The 19,349-nt window shown below is 38.4% G+C and overlaps 1 protein-coding gene across 2 annotated transcripts in view; it reads right to left on the bottom strand.

Moving 5' to 3' along the window:
* Positions 1–19,349, bottom strand: part of LOC135465561 (WD repeat-containing protein 7-like) — a 45,966-nt gene that overhangs the window by 6,553 nt on the left and 20,064 nt on the right. For both annotated transcript variants that reach the window (XM_064742806.1, XM_064742807.1), the window contains 11 exons: positions 16,120–16,210; positions 14,224–14,392; positions 13,197–13,285; positions 11,070–11,229; positions 10,146–10,363; positions 8,661–8,856; positions 4,415–4,732; positions 3,718–3,852; positions 2,169–2,982; positions 1,214–1,439; positions 526–727 (listed from right to left, as the gene is read on the bottom strand). In XM_064742806.1, coding sequence (XP_064598876.1) covers positions 526–727; positions 1,214–1,439; positions 2,169–2,982; positions 3,718–3,852; positions 4,415–4,732; positions 8,661–8,856; positions 10,146–10,363; positions 11,070–11,229; positions 13,197–13,285; positions 14,224–14,392; positions 16,120–16,210 — 2,618 coding nt within the window. The remainder of the gene's footprint in view (positions 1–525; positions 728–1,213; positions 1,440–2,168; positions 2,983–3,717; positions 3,853–4,414; positions 4,733–8,660; positions 8,857–10,145; positions 10,364–11,069; positions 11,230–13,196; positions 13,286–14,223; positions 14,393–16,119; positions 16,211–19,349) is intronic.

Below are 19,349 nucleotides of genomic sequence, written 5' to 3' on the forward strand. Positions count from 1 at the left end.
ATTGCCATTTCATTCAGGAAAATCCCTTAATATTCCTTATATTATTACCAGATTATTCACATCTTCAAAATTTGTATACATTCTCGTTTCTCGATTTAAAACCAATACGTGATAATGGTTTATATAAAAATGAAACAATGCACGAAACAGAACGTAATAGTTTTTTAATGGTGGGGTCTATTTGGTAAAGCTATGAATAAATGTGAAAATATTTTATGAAATACAATCAATCAATACCATCAAGTTCTGACAGAGTTACCTAGAACTGGCTTCAGTCTTCAATGACACTGCCTTTGTATTTATTTATTTATTTGATCGGTGTTTTCATACTGTATTCAAGTATATTTCACTTAATCGATGGCGGCCAGCATTATGGTGAGAGAAAATCAAGCAAACCCATGACCAGGTTGCTGGCAGACCTTCCCACATACGACTGGAGAGACAGTCCTTTTGATGGCACAGCCAACTAGTGCTCTGATAGATGTGATATCATTGTTTTCCGATTCCCATTGTGTCATTGCTCACCTCCCAGCACATTATCATCCTCCTCATCGATCTCCTCATCATCCTGCTCTCCCCTGTGCCCTGGAGGGTCCCCAAACAGACTCAGATGCTTAGCAACATAGGTAGGCAGGGAGGGTGACCACTCATCTACCACGGCCTTTCGCCCTTCAGGACCAATCCGACGCAGCTCAGCCAGGAGCAATGCCTGCGCAGCCTCACGAATCTGAAACAAGGTTTAAACACCAGTCTTAATGTGCACGGGTTCTGAATGCAATGTTATCATACTCTGATATTCCCTTCTTCAACTTAGCGGATATGTGTTTTACACCGTATTCAAGAATATTTCACTTGTACCATGACGCAGACTTGTGAAGGGAGAAAATCAGGTTCTGACTATCCCCAGGTTGCTGCTGACAGACCCTTCAACGCATGAGCTGAAATGAGTACAGTGTTTGTTGAAAATAGGACTTCCTCCCACAGACATATCATCAAAATGACAAACATGGACACAAACTTTAATTTCCAGTTGTCTGGATGGGGGAAAACAGTGATGTCAAGCACAGATATCAACCAGAATTATTCATGATGGTCAGTATCTACGGTACGGCCACTAATCTCTAGATATACACACCTAATGACTCCTTCTTGTATTGTGACTGAAAAATTGACAAGTACGACATACAACCCTAAAGCATGCATACATACTAACCTCTAGACACCTATCCTGCCAGCGACGAGCTAACATCTCTAACTGAGGACCTTGATAATGGCTCGCCCCCACCAGCTCTGGTAACAGTACACAGTGTAACGCTGCCAGCAGACTCCAGCCCTGTTTGATCTGAGCTTGCTGGATGGCCAGCCCATCACTGTCATCAGTAAGCGTATTGTCTGGAATCTCTTTCACCATCATGCCATGTGAGGAGCTAACTTTCTGACTATAACAGAACAATTGATTAATACATGTAATATCTTCGTTGACATCAACACATGAACTCCTAGCTTAACCACATCAACATATATATGCAACAAAAATATAAATGCACAAAGCAATATTATTGTTTTTTCTCAGTATTAAATAACGTGTCATCTGAACAACTAGGGGAAGTATTCATTATCAATTGTGGCTTCAATTTCCATCACATGTTCGGACAATAATTCAGGAACTATGGCAGTGTGAAAACAAAGTGGTCTGTAATCACAGTTTCACAATGCCAATAGCATTACATATAAAGTCATATGACAACTGTAGCCCACTGGAAAATATTTCCAGCGCTGACACATTGGCATGCAGAAATGAAATCCCATGAATTAAATGTGAATTTCAAAACTGATGTTTTGAAATGATACACATCAGCTGACAAAGACCATAATCTAGAAAATATTTCAGTTTGTCATCCCAAACTGTAAAGTTTGAGTAAAAATCTAACCACTGCTCTCTGAAAACTTTTTATGTGCATGAATGAAAAGAGTGTTTCGTAAAAACCAAACATTTCATTGGTAAACCAAATTACTTGGTTTTAATTTTATTTCTAATAAAGCTTGATAAGTTTTTTAGGAACCCAACATTTTGGGAGCCCAAATGTTTCCTGGAACCTAAAACGGCTGCAGATATTGCTCAAGCTGTACCAGCTTCTCCTACCTACGTGAATTCTTGCTGATCTTACCCAATGTATTTCTTCACCAATCTCCAGCTGTCAATGAAAGAGGCGTGGTTCATAGTCATCAAGGTGTTAGCCACAGAAATCACACTCAGGAGATGCTGGGTCGTTACCGCCGTCGAGATCTGCCAGCGACTTTTGGTGGAGAATATCTTCATCACTTCCTGGAAGGACTGTCTTCTCTCATAAGGCTGGAAAGCCTTGGCCGACTGCGGAGAAGTTATCCCCCCTTGCAGACTCCCACGGCGAGGCTGTTTACCGGGCTCCTGTGCCTCCGCCGACATATCCATGCTTCGCTTCCCGGACGACAGAGTGGACAGAGTCATTGGCTCAATATTTCCCAGGGAACCTTTACGAGTTTGTTGAATTAGGGTCATTTTTCCACCAGGGGGCGCCGCAGTGACCTGTTTTGGCATGGATGCAGCAAACTCTTCTTTGCAGAGGCGTTTGTGCCAGCCAGGTAGCATTAGGGACATATGCCCCTGGCGAGAAAGCAGCCCAAATGAAATGGGACATTTTGGCTTGACTAGGCCTAGCTTTCCTATACACAGTTTATCAAGGTCTGGGTCCAGCCCCCAGGCATGTAAACACGACATGAGCAGCTGAGCGATCTCCATGGTGAGGGAGAACGCCGGTACCATCATGGTGGAGGGTCGCTGAGGGGCCGGGCTGTTCTCGTTCTCTGGACATGTCTTAACTTCACCAGAGCCTTGCTGGACACCCAGCTCACTGACACCAGGCATTAAATCAGATGCCTCAATCTTGGCCTGGATCTTTTGTCCTACGTTTTCTGCTTTGTCCTTGACCTTGGTGATGAATCCTAAGAGATAATGTAACAGGGGTTGAATTTATGGAAAAAGGTTACATCATACATACAAGGTATATAAGGTTGTAAAAAGCAGGTGCAGAGAATATTACATTTACATACACATAATTTATCATCATCCAAATTTATATATATATAAAGTTTTGACAGGACATAAGGTACATACTATCACAGACCAAAAATAATCCTCAGAAATCAAATTTGTTGCCAGTAAAATGTGATCATAAATCTGTTTGGGATATTTGTACAAGGCCACTGTGGCATGTTTGTGAGTTTTTCAACAAGTGCAGTAAAATAAACTGGTTTACCAAGGGATTTGAATGTTTCCAGTTTATCTAAAAGAGCTGACTTCACGTTTGAATTCATTAAAATCCGTATATTTAAGGAATTTAAGCGCTAATGTGACCTATCCAAAGCCCTAAATAAATGAAAACACTCTGGACAGGATTACACAACATCGCAGGCCAGAACTGAGTCCTCGCTGGTGGCTGTATTTTGACAGTTCAGACTTTAGTACATAATGTACAAATACATGTTTTCCTGGCAAAGGGCAATGACTCAAGCGATCAAATAAATAAATAATTTAATTAGGGAAGTCATCCTCATGAGAAATATATTCTGAATTTGTTTTGTTTATTTATGATGCTGTTCTGTGGATGAACTTTTGTGAAAACCAGGCCCATCCATTTTTGTGAACAGGGGTTTCCTGTTAACAGTCCTAGTAATGACCTGCTAATTTGGCTTGTGTATCCATGGTATCTGTGCTAGCGGAAGTGGCCTGTCTCTCTCCTTGTACCGGCAGGATCCCTAAGGCTTCTAACTCCCCCGGGGACATGAGGGCGTACTCTTCACTCAACAGCTGCACTGTTAACACACCACAAACACAATCGTGTCAATGAGATCCTGAAAATATCTGCTTACAATACATGAGGTTCATGGGTCTATACACATGTGGATCTCAGCAATTAGATTTCTTGCCAGCATGTCAGCTGATAAGTCACAGGATGTAAGGTATTAAAAAGGAAAGCCTTTTGAAAACCTTTACATTCCTTACAAAAATAAACCCATTTGTCATCAGACTATCTACTGTTTTGCCTGTTAAACAGAAAACAGTAACAATATGGTGTCTAGCCAAACTTTAAATACATTGTATACATGTAAGTATTGTTTTGTCTACTTATCTGATGGGGTTTATGCCATACAGATATTTCACTTATATGACACTGGCCAGTCTTATTCTGGGACAAAACCCAGGAGAGCGCATGCTAAATCCACAACCATCCACAGATTGTTGGCAGACATTCCAATGTATGAAGAGAGAGGAGTCAGCATTAGCTATCACAATAATGCATGAAGCCGTGTCAAAGTTCACAATGGAGGTGGGGTAAACATATAGTCAGACAGCAGCGGACTAATGATTGCATACCTATAAGCGCCTCTGTATCAAAGAAGACAACGTGAGCATCAGGATTTTTGGTGTTTGTTCGGACACCCTGTACAAACATGGGATACGCTTGTGGCTTGACCAGCTCAGACTTAGGCCCATGTTGTTGTTGTGAGGCAGCTTGCTGCGCATGAAGCTTCTGTTTGGCCAGGTTCTGGAACGTGGCGAAGTTGCGGCGTTTAAGCGCTTGCGTCAGGCTGATGGTGGGATTTGTTAGATTCTCCATGGGTTGAGCGTTCTCGTCACAGTTGTTAAGGATCTCCTCCGCAGTGATCCCATGAACAACTCTGTCCAGGTGGCCTGAAATGAACACACAGGTGTTTCATTCATTTGATCATTGTTTAATGGTATATTCCAGAATTTCTCACTTACATGATGGCAGTCAGTTGTTTGGGTGGATGAAACATAAGCCACCGACCTTTGGCAAGTTACTGATGAACTTTCCCACAGATATGTACACCAAGTGGTCCTAAATGAACATTAAGCTGAGCTAATTACCACGTCGACTGCTTGCAGGCTTACTGTCACCAAGGCCTGACGAACAGTGGGAGAGGAGGAATAGACGATAACCTGTCCATGAACACACAAATGTTAATAACGCGTGTAGTGCATGCTGTAGCTAATGCATGCATGAAAACAGACAAAGTTATCTACCCTAAACTACAGTGTAAGCAAGTGAAAATGTTCTAGCAGAATGGACAGTCTCGTGCAAAATGAACCTCGTTTTGAATTTGAATCAAGTTCCTGTCATCCATCTTGGAATGTTGTAATCTGGGAGATTTCCACGGCAATTTTCTTTCATTCAGCCCGAGACGATCGCGTTAGCAAAGGTCTACTTACGAAAACGCCATACATCCTATTAGACTTAAACCAGTACACAATTCAAGTAACTTCTCAAATAATTTAGTCCCACCCACGCTCGAATGCTTCCAGTGTTGTTGAGTACATACTCCGATTTATCTCTCAGAATATACAAAACTTTCCACAAAAATATTTTTGCCATTAACAAAGTTCAAACCACTAAGCAACTACTTGTTCGCCTTAGAGTGTGGAGTAAAATCATTAGTTTTACAAAACGCTCTCTAGTCTCTCAATTCCTCCTATGTTTAAAGACAAAGGCTTGGGTATGTGGACTGGAAAGACCACTCACTGTCAGCCAACCAATCAGGTAACGCTTAAGTAGGAATCTCCTTAGTTGTCCTGATGCCGGACTGCTCCTCAATGAGCCATATCACTAGGCTACACAAAAAGGTTAACAACTCGAAGTTCCACAGCTTCGTTTGAGTACACACACACGCATATATATACATGTATATTTCTTTGCTTGTGATACTTTTAGTGCTGCCTAGGGAGCATAATTATATTATTTACTTATTCTGTGATCACTTGGAGAGAATCTGCCACAGTTTTGGTGGTGCCTAATGCCAAAGTTAGGTAGGCCTATAACAACAACAACAACAAAATGTTTCTGTGTACAATGTTACTTGTAAGTCTGTGTTAGGGTAGAAATGTCATTCATCAAAATGTTTCTCTTCTCCAGTCAGAGGAGAAGACATAACTACCGTCATTTTGTAGAAACAAACTAAGCTAGTTATCTAAATAAGAGAGACAACTGTTTTCATGCGGTTCAACAAAACTGAAGAAAAAAATAGGGCCTATAACAAAAACTGATTAAAGAAGACATGCTTGTAGGCTCGGCTATAGGCTTATTTATTTATTTGATTGGAGGTTTATGCCGTACCCATGAATATTTCACTTATACAACGGCAGCCAGCATAATGGTGGGAGGAAACCGGGCAGAGTCCGTGGGATACCCACGACCATCCGCAGGTTGCTGGGAGACCTTCCCACTTACAGCCGGAGAGGAAGCCAGCATGAGCTGGACTTGAAGTCATAGTGACCGCACTGGTGAGAGGTTCCTAGGTCGTTATGCTGAGATAGCGCGCTAACCGACTGAGCAACGGAGGCCCCGCTCAGGTATAGGTCTGCAAACTTTCAACAAATGTACATATATAGGGTGTGATGTTTGTACTGTCTACAAACCATTTTGCTGTATCATAAAGTTTAAAATTGGGAAAATTCCTTGTGATGTCAATGTTGCATATCAGAAAGGTTACTGAGGATCACAAAGAAGGCAAATTAATATTTTGGGTTTGTCTTTATTAAGTGTAACTGAAAATACTAAGGAGATTTCAGTTAGAAAACGAAATTATCTAACATCAAAGAATTAGCGAGGGCCTAGGTGGCGATAGGTGGTCGACACAGTTAAACGTTTCTTGAAGACCTCAATGTGGTGAGCATGTCTTCACATCACATATGGGAATAAAAGTTCTTCACTTAATAACTTGCCAAATCGCGGTTGCTTACCCCAGGCATTCCAGTTTCCACCATTTATACAAGTGACTTGGTATGTGATATTTCTGCTAATTCTTACTCAACTATGGTTTGTTTATACTGAACTTAAAATAATTCTTATCATATCGAGAATACACACAAAATCTGAAATAAAACATATCTAGTAAATTTCTCAAAAATAGCTTGAACTAACACAATGAGTCGATCGCTTTTCCATTCCCATAGTTGTTTAAATGGTTGTTTAATTAAAGGGTACAGTGGCACTGACATATTCATGTAAGGTACCGTGCTTGTGATGTTTGGAGATTCTATAGTTCAAAGCACTGAACATACTGACTAAGCCCATGTAACTGGAGACAAACAATCAATTTTGAATGATTATTACTATCACAAATTTCCAAAATTATTGATTATTTTAATAAATTTGTGGACTATCACAAACACTCACATACATCAAATATACTCTTAATATGATAGGCATAAGAGTGAAAAAAGTCCTGTAGACTTAACTTAATTACCATATATTGATTTTAATTTCACCCTGAAGGACTACTCAGCAACTAAAACCTTTACAGACTTGAGGATTATACCTAGGTGAGGTATAGATTTCATGTACACCTCAATGTGAGGCAAAGATGAGGTGTACCTCAAGTACACCTCACCCATATGTGTACACCTCAGATATACATGTAACTCAGTAAAGAACACTGTTTTAATGAGATAATGTACCTCAGGCACACCTTAGTAGCTTTGAAATAAATAAACACTAAGAAGATGATAGACTTCAGAAACTTTGAAAGTCAAAAAAAATGAATGAAGTACCTCAGGTACACCTTAGAGACTTGGAAAGTTTCAAAATAAGAAATCAGATTTAGGCATTTTACTCAAACAAAATGGTAACTACGAAATTACAAATGTTTGTGCATGTGCAAAGTAGAAATGTGTACTAAATATATACAAGCCTTTGCCACACCTAATACTGATTTCTCATTTTTTGGTAAATATTGACCAATCAGAGAGCAGGAATATATTTTCCCCTCCTGTGTGGACACATGAAAGATTCTAAATTGCGAGGAAAAGGATTTTCCTTTATTTCCTAGCTTTTGGAGCTGGAAAGCCTCATGTAAATGTATATCACTGTTGTTGTAACCAGTTGGGGTTTACACACAGGCCTACTGTAAACAAAGAATTGCACTTACAAACTTACACCTTGATCTATAATTTATACAGCAAGTATTTACATGTTTGGATGTTCTTTTCTATCAAAATGAAAGTGAAAGTAACGTGTTAATTGTGAGTTACACACTCAGGTAAATCCATCTTGCCTATAAGCATACACCTCAGCTGTAACTCCTCACCTCAGACATTCAGTTTTTTACCTACTCTTTCTGTGTTACACCTCCAATGAGGTGTACTTAAGGTATGCTTGAGGCATTAATTTGCATACCTGGCAGAACCTCAGATAGCCTATACTTCTCACAAACCTCAGATATGTTACACCTCAATGGTACACCTCTGATGTACCTCAAGTATGTACACCTCCAGTATACCTTATCAGGGTGAGGTATATATCCTGTGGGTCTTTTGGAAAAGCCAAAGGCTATCTTATCAGGCAAGAATGAACAGATCAAGCTCTTAGCTAATCTGCATAATCTGTAGAATAATGAATACCAGTACACTGTATTCTTAGCACAAGGTGTCTACTATTCATCCCGTAAATAATGCACCTTGTACGCACCCAGGCTTTGCCTATTTCATATTAATTATGTTCCAATGACAGGCACGTTGTTCACAAAAGAATCATTTTTCATGGAAAGTAGAAAGTTAATGTTTTCTTTCCGCTATAATATGCATACCTATTACAACTGCATACCTGTTTCCATTTGCCAGACATACACAGTGCCATCAGTACAGCCCACAACCATGAAGTCATCCAGTGGTCTCCACTTTATTGTTCTGACAGGAAACAGATGGCGCCCTGCTAACAATATGCACTTTCTTTCCTTTAAACTCAGAAGAGTTACAGAATGGTCACTTGCCACTGATCCAATACAGCTCAGAATCCGCGTCTGTAATTGACAAACATACATGTATGTGATAAGTTATAAAAAGTGATCAGAAACCCAGTGAAGAAATCAGTATGGTACACATCAAATCCCTTTCATCCATCCCTTCTGGTCTTCAATCAAAAAAAAAAAAACAACAACAACAACAGAACCAGAACATTTCACTGTGGAAAAGAAACGTTAGCTGGGTTGAACCTACATGCAGTTTACCAGGAGGCCAATATGGGAATTTAGACTTCTGATGTTACAACATCATGATGACAGTGTCCTTGTACATCATACGAGGGCAAATTGGTGACTTTTAATAATATTGAACAATATCCACAATCCACCTAATTTACGGAATTGCCTAAAAAAAGCCAATGCTTAAATGGGCTGATTAACCCTACTATGCTCTAAAGGGATGCTACAATGATCCTGTAACATCAAAGCTCGAAACTCCCGTATTCTTCCAACGTGAACGCAATAGCAATATTAAATTGGTATAATCAAATCACATGTCTTTAAGTGTATACACCATAATTTTTTTGAATCTACAAACCTGTATAGGTAACCTGTTTTGACAAATCTGATTCATCCAAACAACTTCATAGGTGCACAACAAAACTAATTGATACATTGATTTGAATGCCACACTCAAGAACAGTTCAGTTATACCGTAATTCTTCAACCTTTTCGCATGTTTGCAAGGTGTTTATTTGGCCATATTCTAAAGGCTCGACAAAATTATACATTTTGTGAAGCCCTGAAAATGGCCAATCCAACCAATGTAGTTTTGTCTACAAAATCAAATCATAAGTTGGCATAAATTGCTCTTTGATATGTGAAAGGGAAGAATAATTCGGGGTAACACACAGGTTCGAACAACACAAACTGAGTAAGTCAGCTTTTAAGGTCTCACAAAATGCATGTGAAGGGTAATGATCATATTAACCTTACTCTAAACCAAACGGTAAGTCCCAAACAAAAGAAGCACATATTAACCTTACTCCAAACCAAACAGTAAGTCCCAAACAAAAGAAGCACATATTAACCTTACTCTAAACCAAACGGTACGTCCCAAACAAAAGAAGCACATATTAACCTTACTCTAAACCAAACTGTAAGTCCCAAACAAAAGAAGCACATATTAACCTTACTCTAAACCAAACTGTAAGTCCCAAACAAAAGAAGCAAGATAATACTGAAGTGACATACATAATACCAGTCTTGCAAAATAAATTGCTTCTAAGTAGTGTATAGTACATGTATTTCAAGCAGCAATTATTTAACTGTACTCAGTTCTTACTCACATTGCAATTGTTGGGTGGGACAAGAAGCTGGGTTATCTCCCCTCCATGCACACAGAATGTGTAGAGCTTCGTTCCTGTGTAGATGTCCCATAAACAGACTGAGAAGTCCACGCCTCCAGAAACCATGTGATGAGGCTCGTAACGCGTGCTTTCGTTGAACGGGTACAACAGACAGGTGACCTTGCCATCGTGTCCGTTTAATGTCATAATTGAAATATCTGAAACAGATTGTCAATCATTAATCAAGCTTTCTCATGGTTCCTACTCCTAGCATTGTTCTCAATCTGGAGAACTGGCATTGTCTCTCACAGGTTTAGCCTAGCTGGTTTCGACCCAAAATTTGTTTTTTTGGACACAGTTTTTTGTAACTGATGGCTTCCATGATCCTACGTCCCTGATTTGGACACCTTATTATAATTTTTGGCTGACCAGTGCGTGTGGGCAAATGTGGAAACAAGCTGGCTTTTGAAGAAGATACTACAATCTAAAAAGAATACTTATTTAGTAAAAGCAGCCTTGAATATTACAACACAGAATATGTGTATATGAATATTACGGGTCTAATCATTATGGAGACTTGAACTCCCCTCTCTGCCCCCGCTACATGTATCCCCAATCCACCCACGCCTTTTTTAAAGGAGCCGACATTTTTTTTTGCTTCCCACCTAATTAGTCATCCCTCCCCCCCATAAACTAGAAACTGGTCTGCTGCCCCTGTAATAAATATAACTCTCACACTTCCATAGATGTTCACTTTAGTTTTAAACAAATCCTTCATTGTGCCTATCACCTGCCGTTGTATAAGCGAAATATTCATAAGTACGGCATGAAACACTAAGCAAACAAATCACGCCTTTTAGTTCACGATCTTTAGGATCTTGCCAGGATTTGTACCAGGCTATGGCACAAACTCAGTTGTATTACCCTCTGGTCGCAGATCTTTCTTGTCCAGAAGCTGGTATATGATGCACTGTGTGGCCGGGGCGACTATGATAGTGCCATCCTCCCTCCCACATACTAACTTCCCCTGAATAGGGATGTAGATAGTGGCAGTGACCTCCAGTGACTTCCCATTCACGTCACACTATAAAATAAACATAACACAACACCTGGAAACTGGCACAGAAGTTCAGCGTAATGTTATGCAAAAGCATATTTGAGGTTTTAGTATTTCCACAATATTTGACTTGTCATCTTCAGGCTATGTAAAAAGTCACACAAGTAGCTGGAATATCCATGCAGTTCAGTCATACGAGCAATATAAAGCTCAGCAGGATTACATTGAGGTATGATTTAATGGAAGTAGCCACTGAAAAGCGCTAGAGGTATTAACACTCAGCTTAACACTTAAAGGCATAACATGCCCAACTGGGATGCAAACCTTCACTTTTGAATATAAAAAAAAATATACTATATATGTTCAGAACTGCTATCTCCACAAAGAGATTTTGTAACATGCCAGGTGTCACCATTTACAATGGTATGTATCTAAATAAATACCAATAGAGTTCTATTCATTGTAAGTCATAAGTAAAGAGAATAAAAGAAAAATGGGGCATTAAAATCATCTAAATATAAAAGTAAATGTACTTTGAAGTTTAACCTTGCGTATATTAGTTTGTCTGTGAAAAACTTCAACAGTTATTCAGGTCATTTCTTGATCACCCAACGCAAGCCAACAGGAAACGGGTTTATTCAAATTGTGAACTGGATTTGTATGTGGCATTGATTTATAATGAATTTATTGTCGTTTCAAAAGACACCTTAAAGTGTCTGTTAAAACATAACGTATGCAAGACAGCAGATTATTTATATCTCCTGTGCTTCTAGGGCAAAGCTTAATTTATGAACTTCATGATCGCTGACTTCACTTCTGCTTTATATTTCATGAAAGATATGTATTCTTGCTATTATTTTCAGTCAGTTTCGAAAAAAAATAAGAAGTTGAAAAATCTACCCCTGTGTTACGTACTAGTATTTATAACACTTTAGCACAGTTTCAGTCATATGGTTGTTAGAATAAACAGTCCTTATTGTTTTTCGGAGTATCTATGCGTTTGCATTATGCCAAGTTTATTGGAGGATAGTTCAGAAAAAAATGAATTCCTTTCTTTAGACTTTGCATTCCTGTATACATACAGTCCTTGGTGTGTAACATGGTACATTCAAGAAGTTTTTCACTTATATCATATTCATTAGGTTATAAGTGAAGGAGACCGCTGTCATTTGTCACGTACCTGTCAAACAGCCTGACTGAAAGCCAAAGCTAAAACAGCTGGACTCAAGCATGCACCCAGAAGCCTCCAAACAATGCGGTCGCTATGAGTTCAAGTCCAACTCATGCTGGTTTCGTCTACGGCCATATGTGGGAAGGTCTTGCAGCAACCTGCGGATGGTTGTGGGTTTCCCCTGGTCTCTGCCTGGTTTCCTCCCACCATAATGCTGGCCGCCGTCGTATAAGTGAAATATCTCTTGAGTACGACGTAAAACACTAATCACATAAATAAATAAATCAAGCATGCAGCCTCATGGGTCTAGGATGTGTTTGTTGAGCCAGCATTTTAGTAATCTGAGGCAGCAAGGGCTTCTAGTTAGTGACATATATGTTACATTTTTGTGTGATCTAGACTAAATACAAAGTCATGTCAACAGGTGAAGAAATTCAGCTACCTGTATACTAAATGGAAAATTCCTTGACATCTGGTCAAACAGAAATCAACAGGCCGTCCGATGAATTCTAACACAGCATCTTTGAAAAATCTCAAGAACTGCCTGATTGCAACAAAACTTTAGCAATCACTTAAGCAAGGGTTATTTTTTGAACAGGTAAACTGTCATCCCATCCAGAAGTGTACAGTGATGTAAAAGTGTCAAATATTGTAAGGTACTCAAAATGAAATTTTGGTTCTGTTCCTGTTTACTTTTGGCAATTCCTGAATAGAGCATTCTGTCTATCATTAAAATAAAAGCTGTAATTTGAGGGAAAAAAACTAAAGATTCAGGAGAAAGGCTTGCTACTCCAGGTCCATATAATGAATACAATAGTCTCACCAGTTTGTCAATGATGCCAGCAGGTGGCTGTTGTTGATGGACATTCTTCCAGATTGTCTGTAACATAGCCTGTCCTTTTGGTTTTAAGACTGTAACAGAAAACAGTAATTGAAAACACCTCGTCCTTTGATTCCAGAATTCTAGAAGAGAAAACAAAACAGAAGTGTGATTTTCTGATGAAAACCATCCAAGATAATTTGTAATACCACTTGACTTTTACTCCTCAGCACTGCATGCCAAAACAGAAAGTGAAAATAAAAATACATCACTTGAACAGTACCTATACAGGAATCCAAGCTACATGTTTGTTTCAATGATAATACTGGACCCCCTGAATCAATGAATACCCATATGGCTGAAGTAGTAAGGTAACCTTTGTACTGAAGTAAATTGTTTCTTTGGGGATTAGTACCACTTCATTTTTGATTTGTGATATTGAAATGAAGTAAGAGAGTCAAAGAAATGGCCTCTCCAGAATGGTTGTTAACTCAAAAGCGTTCACAACATTTTGCTTTGCAGACACCTGAACCCAGGCAGGTTGTAAAGCTCAATGAGAAAACAGACCCTTTCTAACTAGGCAAAGATTTCCCTGCTAGCCACTAAACTGATAAATAACACACGTGTGGAAAGTTTGCCAGAGCCTTGCCAGTGGTCAGTGGTTTACTGTGGGTATTCTGATTTCCTCCATAAACTAAACATCATGCAACTGAAGAATTCTTGAGTGGGGCATATAACAATAAATAAATCAACAAATCCTGAAGCATGTTTGGTTCGCCACGATATGACTAAAATATTGCTGATGTGGTGTAAAGCCATAATCATTCACTCATTTGAGCATGTTGAACGTGAAGGATTTTGAACCGAAGAAATCAGTATATTTATCTTATGGATGATTCGGTAGCCTGGATAAAATGTGTCAACATCTGCAGATTCATTTGTGATGATTATTATCAATGAGTACTGATAACACAGACCACAGGTCTAAACATTATCGAGATTTGAACTCCTCTCTTTGCCCCTGTATCACCTGGCAGCCTGTCAAAGCTCTCCTGTCTCACGAGCTTCATCTGCCTCTCCGAGACCTCTGGCAGCTTCCACATGACGATCTGGCCGGCTGAGTCTCCGCGTAACAACAGACGGGTGTGGTTATCTCTGGTACCCAGGTGGTATGTCATGGCAGGCGTGCACTCTAGGGGCTGTTAGAGACACCTCATGTTACAAACATGGTTTAGCACAATTGGAATTAGTTTATTTCACACATAAAGTGAAACACAATGCACATGTATACCTGAATACATCATCTGGCTAATTATCAGGTGGGACTTGGAAGCGTTTTAATATTTAATTTTGCCACTTTGCCTTGGGTTCAACATTGAATTCAAAGGTGGACAAAATGTAAAAATGACACAGTTCAGATGAAAGAGAGCGAAAAGTTTGTAAATGTGGTCTTCAATCTTTTTTTTTTTTGATTTTTATTTTAAAGAGAAATTGACACTGGAAAATCATTTCTGTATGTTGTATATTTGGGACCACATTTTGGTGCATAAAGTCTTTGTGTAATAATGTTATAAATAATGATGTAACACATGTTTAATAAACATATTTGCACTAGAATTTGGTCTTTTCAGCTAACAAATGTGTTCAACCTGGATTTTGATCATATTTATATTTTTGATAAAATCATAAATATTATCATAATTCAGATTAAAAGATATGTTTGGACATAAAGAACAAATTTACATTCAAATATATTTACTAGACAGGTATCATATCCTCACTTAAAATATTATTATGAAACAACAATAAATACCAAAAGGTCATCCCAAACACCCACTGTATAAAAATATTTTCAAATTCCCTTTTATCCTGGGAAAGAAAAAATCAAAAAAATATATTAAAGACCACATTTGTAAATAAGTTTTGACGCTCTTTCATCCGATTTTGGCATCATTTGTATGTTTTCATCTCCTTTAAAGGTGGACTGCAAATTGTTTGATCTGAAACTGATAGTTATTAAATACAGTATTTGACCTCAAAATTGAAAAATAAGCGCAGGTTTAGAGGCAAATGAAAGTACTATAATTACTTTTCATGCTGAAACTTGCATTCTTTCAATAGCATATCATCCTACCTTTCAAATACATGTAAACATCAAGACACCTTTTCAAGATTAACTGAACTCTTGAGTAGCTTTTTGGGGAAACGCACATACCTATAGTACACGAGGATAATTGTGTTACATTTTGGTCACCTGATAAATTTGGTAATCACTGCATTTCCACAGTTTTCAAGATATATAAATGCAATATTTGCAAACTCTGAACATAGTGTATCTGCTGAAACAAATCAATCCTTCTTGAGAAAAAGGTTATCCATTTTTCTTATCAATGGCAATATGATGGCAAAAATAGATAATGCATCTCTGAATTGGCATACTGAATGCTGCTCTTCTTGCATGTATGCAACCTGCAGCTTTTGCCTGACTCTTGAATATTAAACAAGACAAATCTGGAGAGTCTACAATTTGCTCAAAATGGCATTGATTGTTCCCCTTGGGTTTTGGCATATCGTAATGTCAAAGTGGACTTAGTCCATTCGTCTAAATATCAACAGAATCGCAGAAACAACAACATTTTTTAAAACATGAATGACAGGGTCCACCATGACATCACAATGAGCTAAAAACCAAGAAAGGAATGGACATTTTCAGAACAATGTTGGGCTAGATTAACATCAAATATATTTTAACCAAATTCTCATGAAGAAATCTCTGATAATGTTATACAATAACAGAAAATAAAAACTTTTTTTTTGTTGAAACAATTTTTACAAAAATATTAAAGGCTTTACAGTTATTATAGTTGCATGAAGCATCTGATTCAAGAAGGCTGGGGTCAACGTACAACAACAACAACAGACTGACCTTTTCTGTGTAGACATCCAGGACATAATAAGCATGGGGAGCGCTGGTTAATGGGTTGTGATGATGGTACTCCGTGCTCCCTGCCGTGGCACTAAAAACAACAACATCGACACATTTAACACCAATAACCATAGGTAAAACCCACATTGTTTCCAGATGACCAGGTAACTTTCTACAACAAGGAACCATGTCATGACCCAATTAAGATCCTTCTGCCCCTTTAATGAAGAATAAGACTTCAAATTGTCAATCACATTTAAAGTTGATTTATAAACAGTTCAGCTGAAGAGTTAAGACTCTGAAGCAGGTGCATGATTGATAACTAATCTCAACTTTTTATATCAAGTATTTCCACGGTTAATGAATGAAATACTATATATGTGGTGACCAAATATGCTGTTATAACCTTTGAGAAATGATTGCACCTAGGTATTAAAAACTGAATTCGTCAAGACCCTATACAACAGTTTTTGGTCAAAGCTACATATGCATGGTTACTTCCCTTGGCATCTGCTGGTCAGCCCCGTCTGCTGGTGAACATCAGTTTATTAGGTGCAACTGTTAGCTTTTCATGAATCACCCTAATTCCTCATTTTTCAGCGCATATGAAAGAGTAACTTTCACTGAGATTTATGCAACTAAGTTGGCTGGGCTGACAAATTTCAGGACTTCACAAAAAGTATAATTTTATCAGTCATCATTAGTTTTTGTAAGTTCTCAGAATATGCTTGAATAAACACCTTGGAAACAAGCTAAAAGGTTAAGAATTACAGTATACTGTAATATTAGTCATCTACCAACATACACGGTAAAGAAGAATTTACTAACATATACTGTAACGAGGAATTTACTAACATATACTGTAAAGAAGATTTTATAAACACTTGGCCCGTCTGGTCAAGAGAAGCCAGTAGCACACTTTATACATGTTACAGAGGCAGCTGCAGAACGTGAAAGAGGTGCGAACGCTAATCTAAATACAACAACAGACAGCTACACAACAATAAGGACACAAATAAGACAGTTGCATCTCCAAAAAAGCTTTCATCTTAACTCAGACTACAAATATATAACAAAAATGTTGAAGAATCACAGCACACAAGTATCCTACAATCTACACATACAAGAACAACATAGAAAAATACACGCAACACTCATGTAGCTATGTAAGCTGACAACGAAGAGAGAGTTTAATGGAGAGGGGAAAAATATGAAAATATGAAAACATGAAACGGAGAAAAGACACAAGCAACAAGCACAAACATCTACCTCCATCCAGAGTGAGTATAAAGCTAGACTGTTTAATAAAACTGCACGTGCTATGTGGAATTACTCACAGTTACATGATGGAACTGTTCTTCCATTAAAATTAATGTGTAGTTTTGTCTGTAATAATGTCAAAAGTCGGCTACAAAAAGCAGCATGATTCTAAACTAATATTAGGAGTTGCTAAGACAAGGTTGATGCCTTGGTTGGTCAATGAACCACTTTTCAGATGTTCATTGCGAAAAGGAGGTTCTTCAATGAATTGATATTGCTCTACCACATGACAGCAACCTTGTCTTTAAAACAGCTTTAATATTAAGAGCCAGACAAGAGAGATATTATCAGCTGTGTAGAGGGGTAAAAAAATCTTTGAAATAATTTAAAACATGAAACATTTAAAATCTTTTTATATTTGTAGTGGGTACTTTCCAAAGAGAAGTACAAGTGCATTAATGGACTAATTTCCCAGGGTAATAATGATCATGTCTTGGTAATGTTTTACATGTGTGTGCATCAACAAAACATACCTTTTCACAGATTGGCTGATGAAGTGTTTATTTATTTATTTGATTGGTGTTTTACGTGGTACTCCAGAATATTTCACTTATACGCCCAACGACCAGTGTTAAGGTGGGAGGAAACCGGGCAGAGCCCAGGGGAAACCCACAACCATCAAAAGGTTGCTTGCAGACCTTTCCACGTGCAGCCAGAGAGGAATCCAGCATGAGCCAGACTAGAACTCATACTGACCTGATGAAGTGTTTCGATTTGGACAATAGTAATATGGTCCACATGAAGCTGTATTCGTTTTTGCGCAAATCTCATGAGAGCGGCATGATAGCAGAATGCAAGACGTCAGTTCACGGATTAATACAAGTCTGACAACCAGTTTAATAAATGATGTCAGAAAACTGATATCCTAAGTTAAATTGTTCCATATTCCTTTCATATGTGTCCAAAGTATCTCATTTATTTTAAGTTAAAACACCCTGGTAGATAAATAATCATAATGAGGCACAACTGTCTAGTGTAAAATGATAGGCCTTCTTGTAATGTGTTACTGCTATACTTGTGATATTTACTCTTGCCACCTATGGTTAACTTTATAGTGCCGTGTGAAAATCATCAACATACAGCAGAGCTGTGTCCAAATCATTAACACACAGCAATATTGTGTGAAAACCATCAACATACAGCGATGCTGTGTCCAAATCATTAACATACAGCAATACTGTGTGAAAACCATCAACATACAGCAGCACTGTGTCCAAATCATTAACATACAGCAATATTGTGTGAAAACCATCAACATAGAGCAGCACTGTGTCCAAATCATTAACATACAGCAATACTGTGTGAAAACCATCAACATACAGCAGTGTTGTGTGAAAACCATCAACTTACAGCAATGCTATGTCCAAATCATTAACACACAGCAATGCTGTGTGAAAACCATCAACATACAGCAGTGTTGTGTGAAAACCATCAACTTACAGCAATGCTGTGTCCAAATCATTAACATACAGCAATGTTGTGTGAAAATCATCAACATACAGCAGTGGTGTGTGAAAACCATCAACTTACAGCAATGCTGTGTCCAAATCATTAACATACAGCAATGCTGTGTGAAAACCATCAACATACAGCAGTGGTGTGTGAAAACCATCAACATACAGCAGTGGTAAGTGAAAACCATCAACATACAGTAGTGTTGTGTAAAAACCATCACCTTACAGCAATGCTGTGTCCAAATCATTAACATACAGCAATGCTGTGTGAAAACCATCAACATACTGCAGTGGTGTGTAAAAAACATCATCATACAGCAGTGGTGTGTGAAAACCATCAACATACAGCAATGCTGTGTGAAAACCATCAACATACAGCAGTGGTGTGTGAAAACCATCAACATACAGCAGTGGTGTGTGAAAACCATCATCATACAGCAGTGGTGTGTGAAAACC

The sequence above is a fragment of the Liolophura sinensis genome, chromosome 5 (assembly GCF_032854445.1).
Source record: "Liolophura sinensis isolate JHLJ2023 chromosome 5, CUHK_Ljap_v2, whole genome shotgun sequence".
NCBI lineage: Eukaryota > Metazoa > Mollusca > Polyplacophora > Chitonida > Chitonidae > Liolophura > Liolophura sinensis.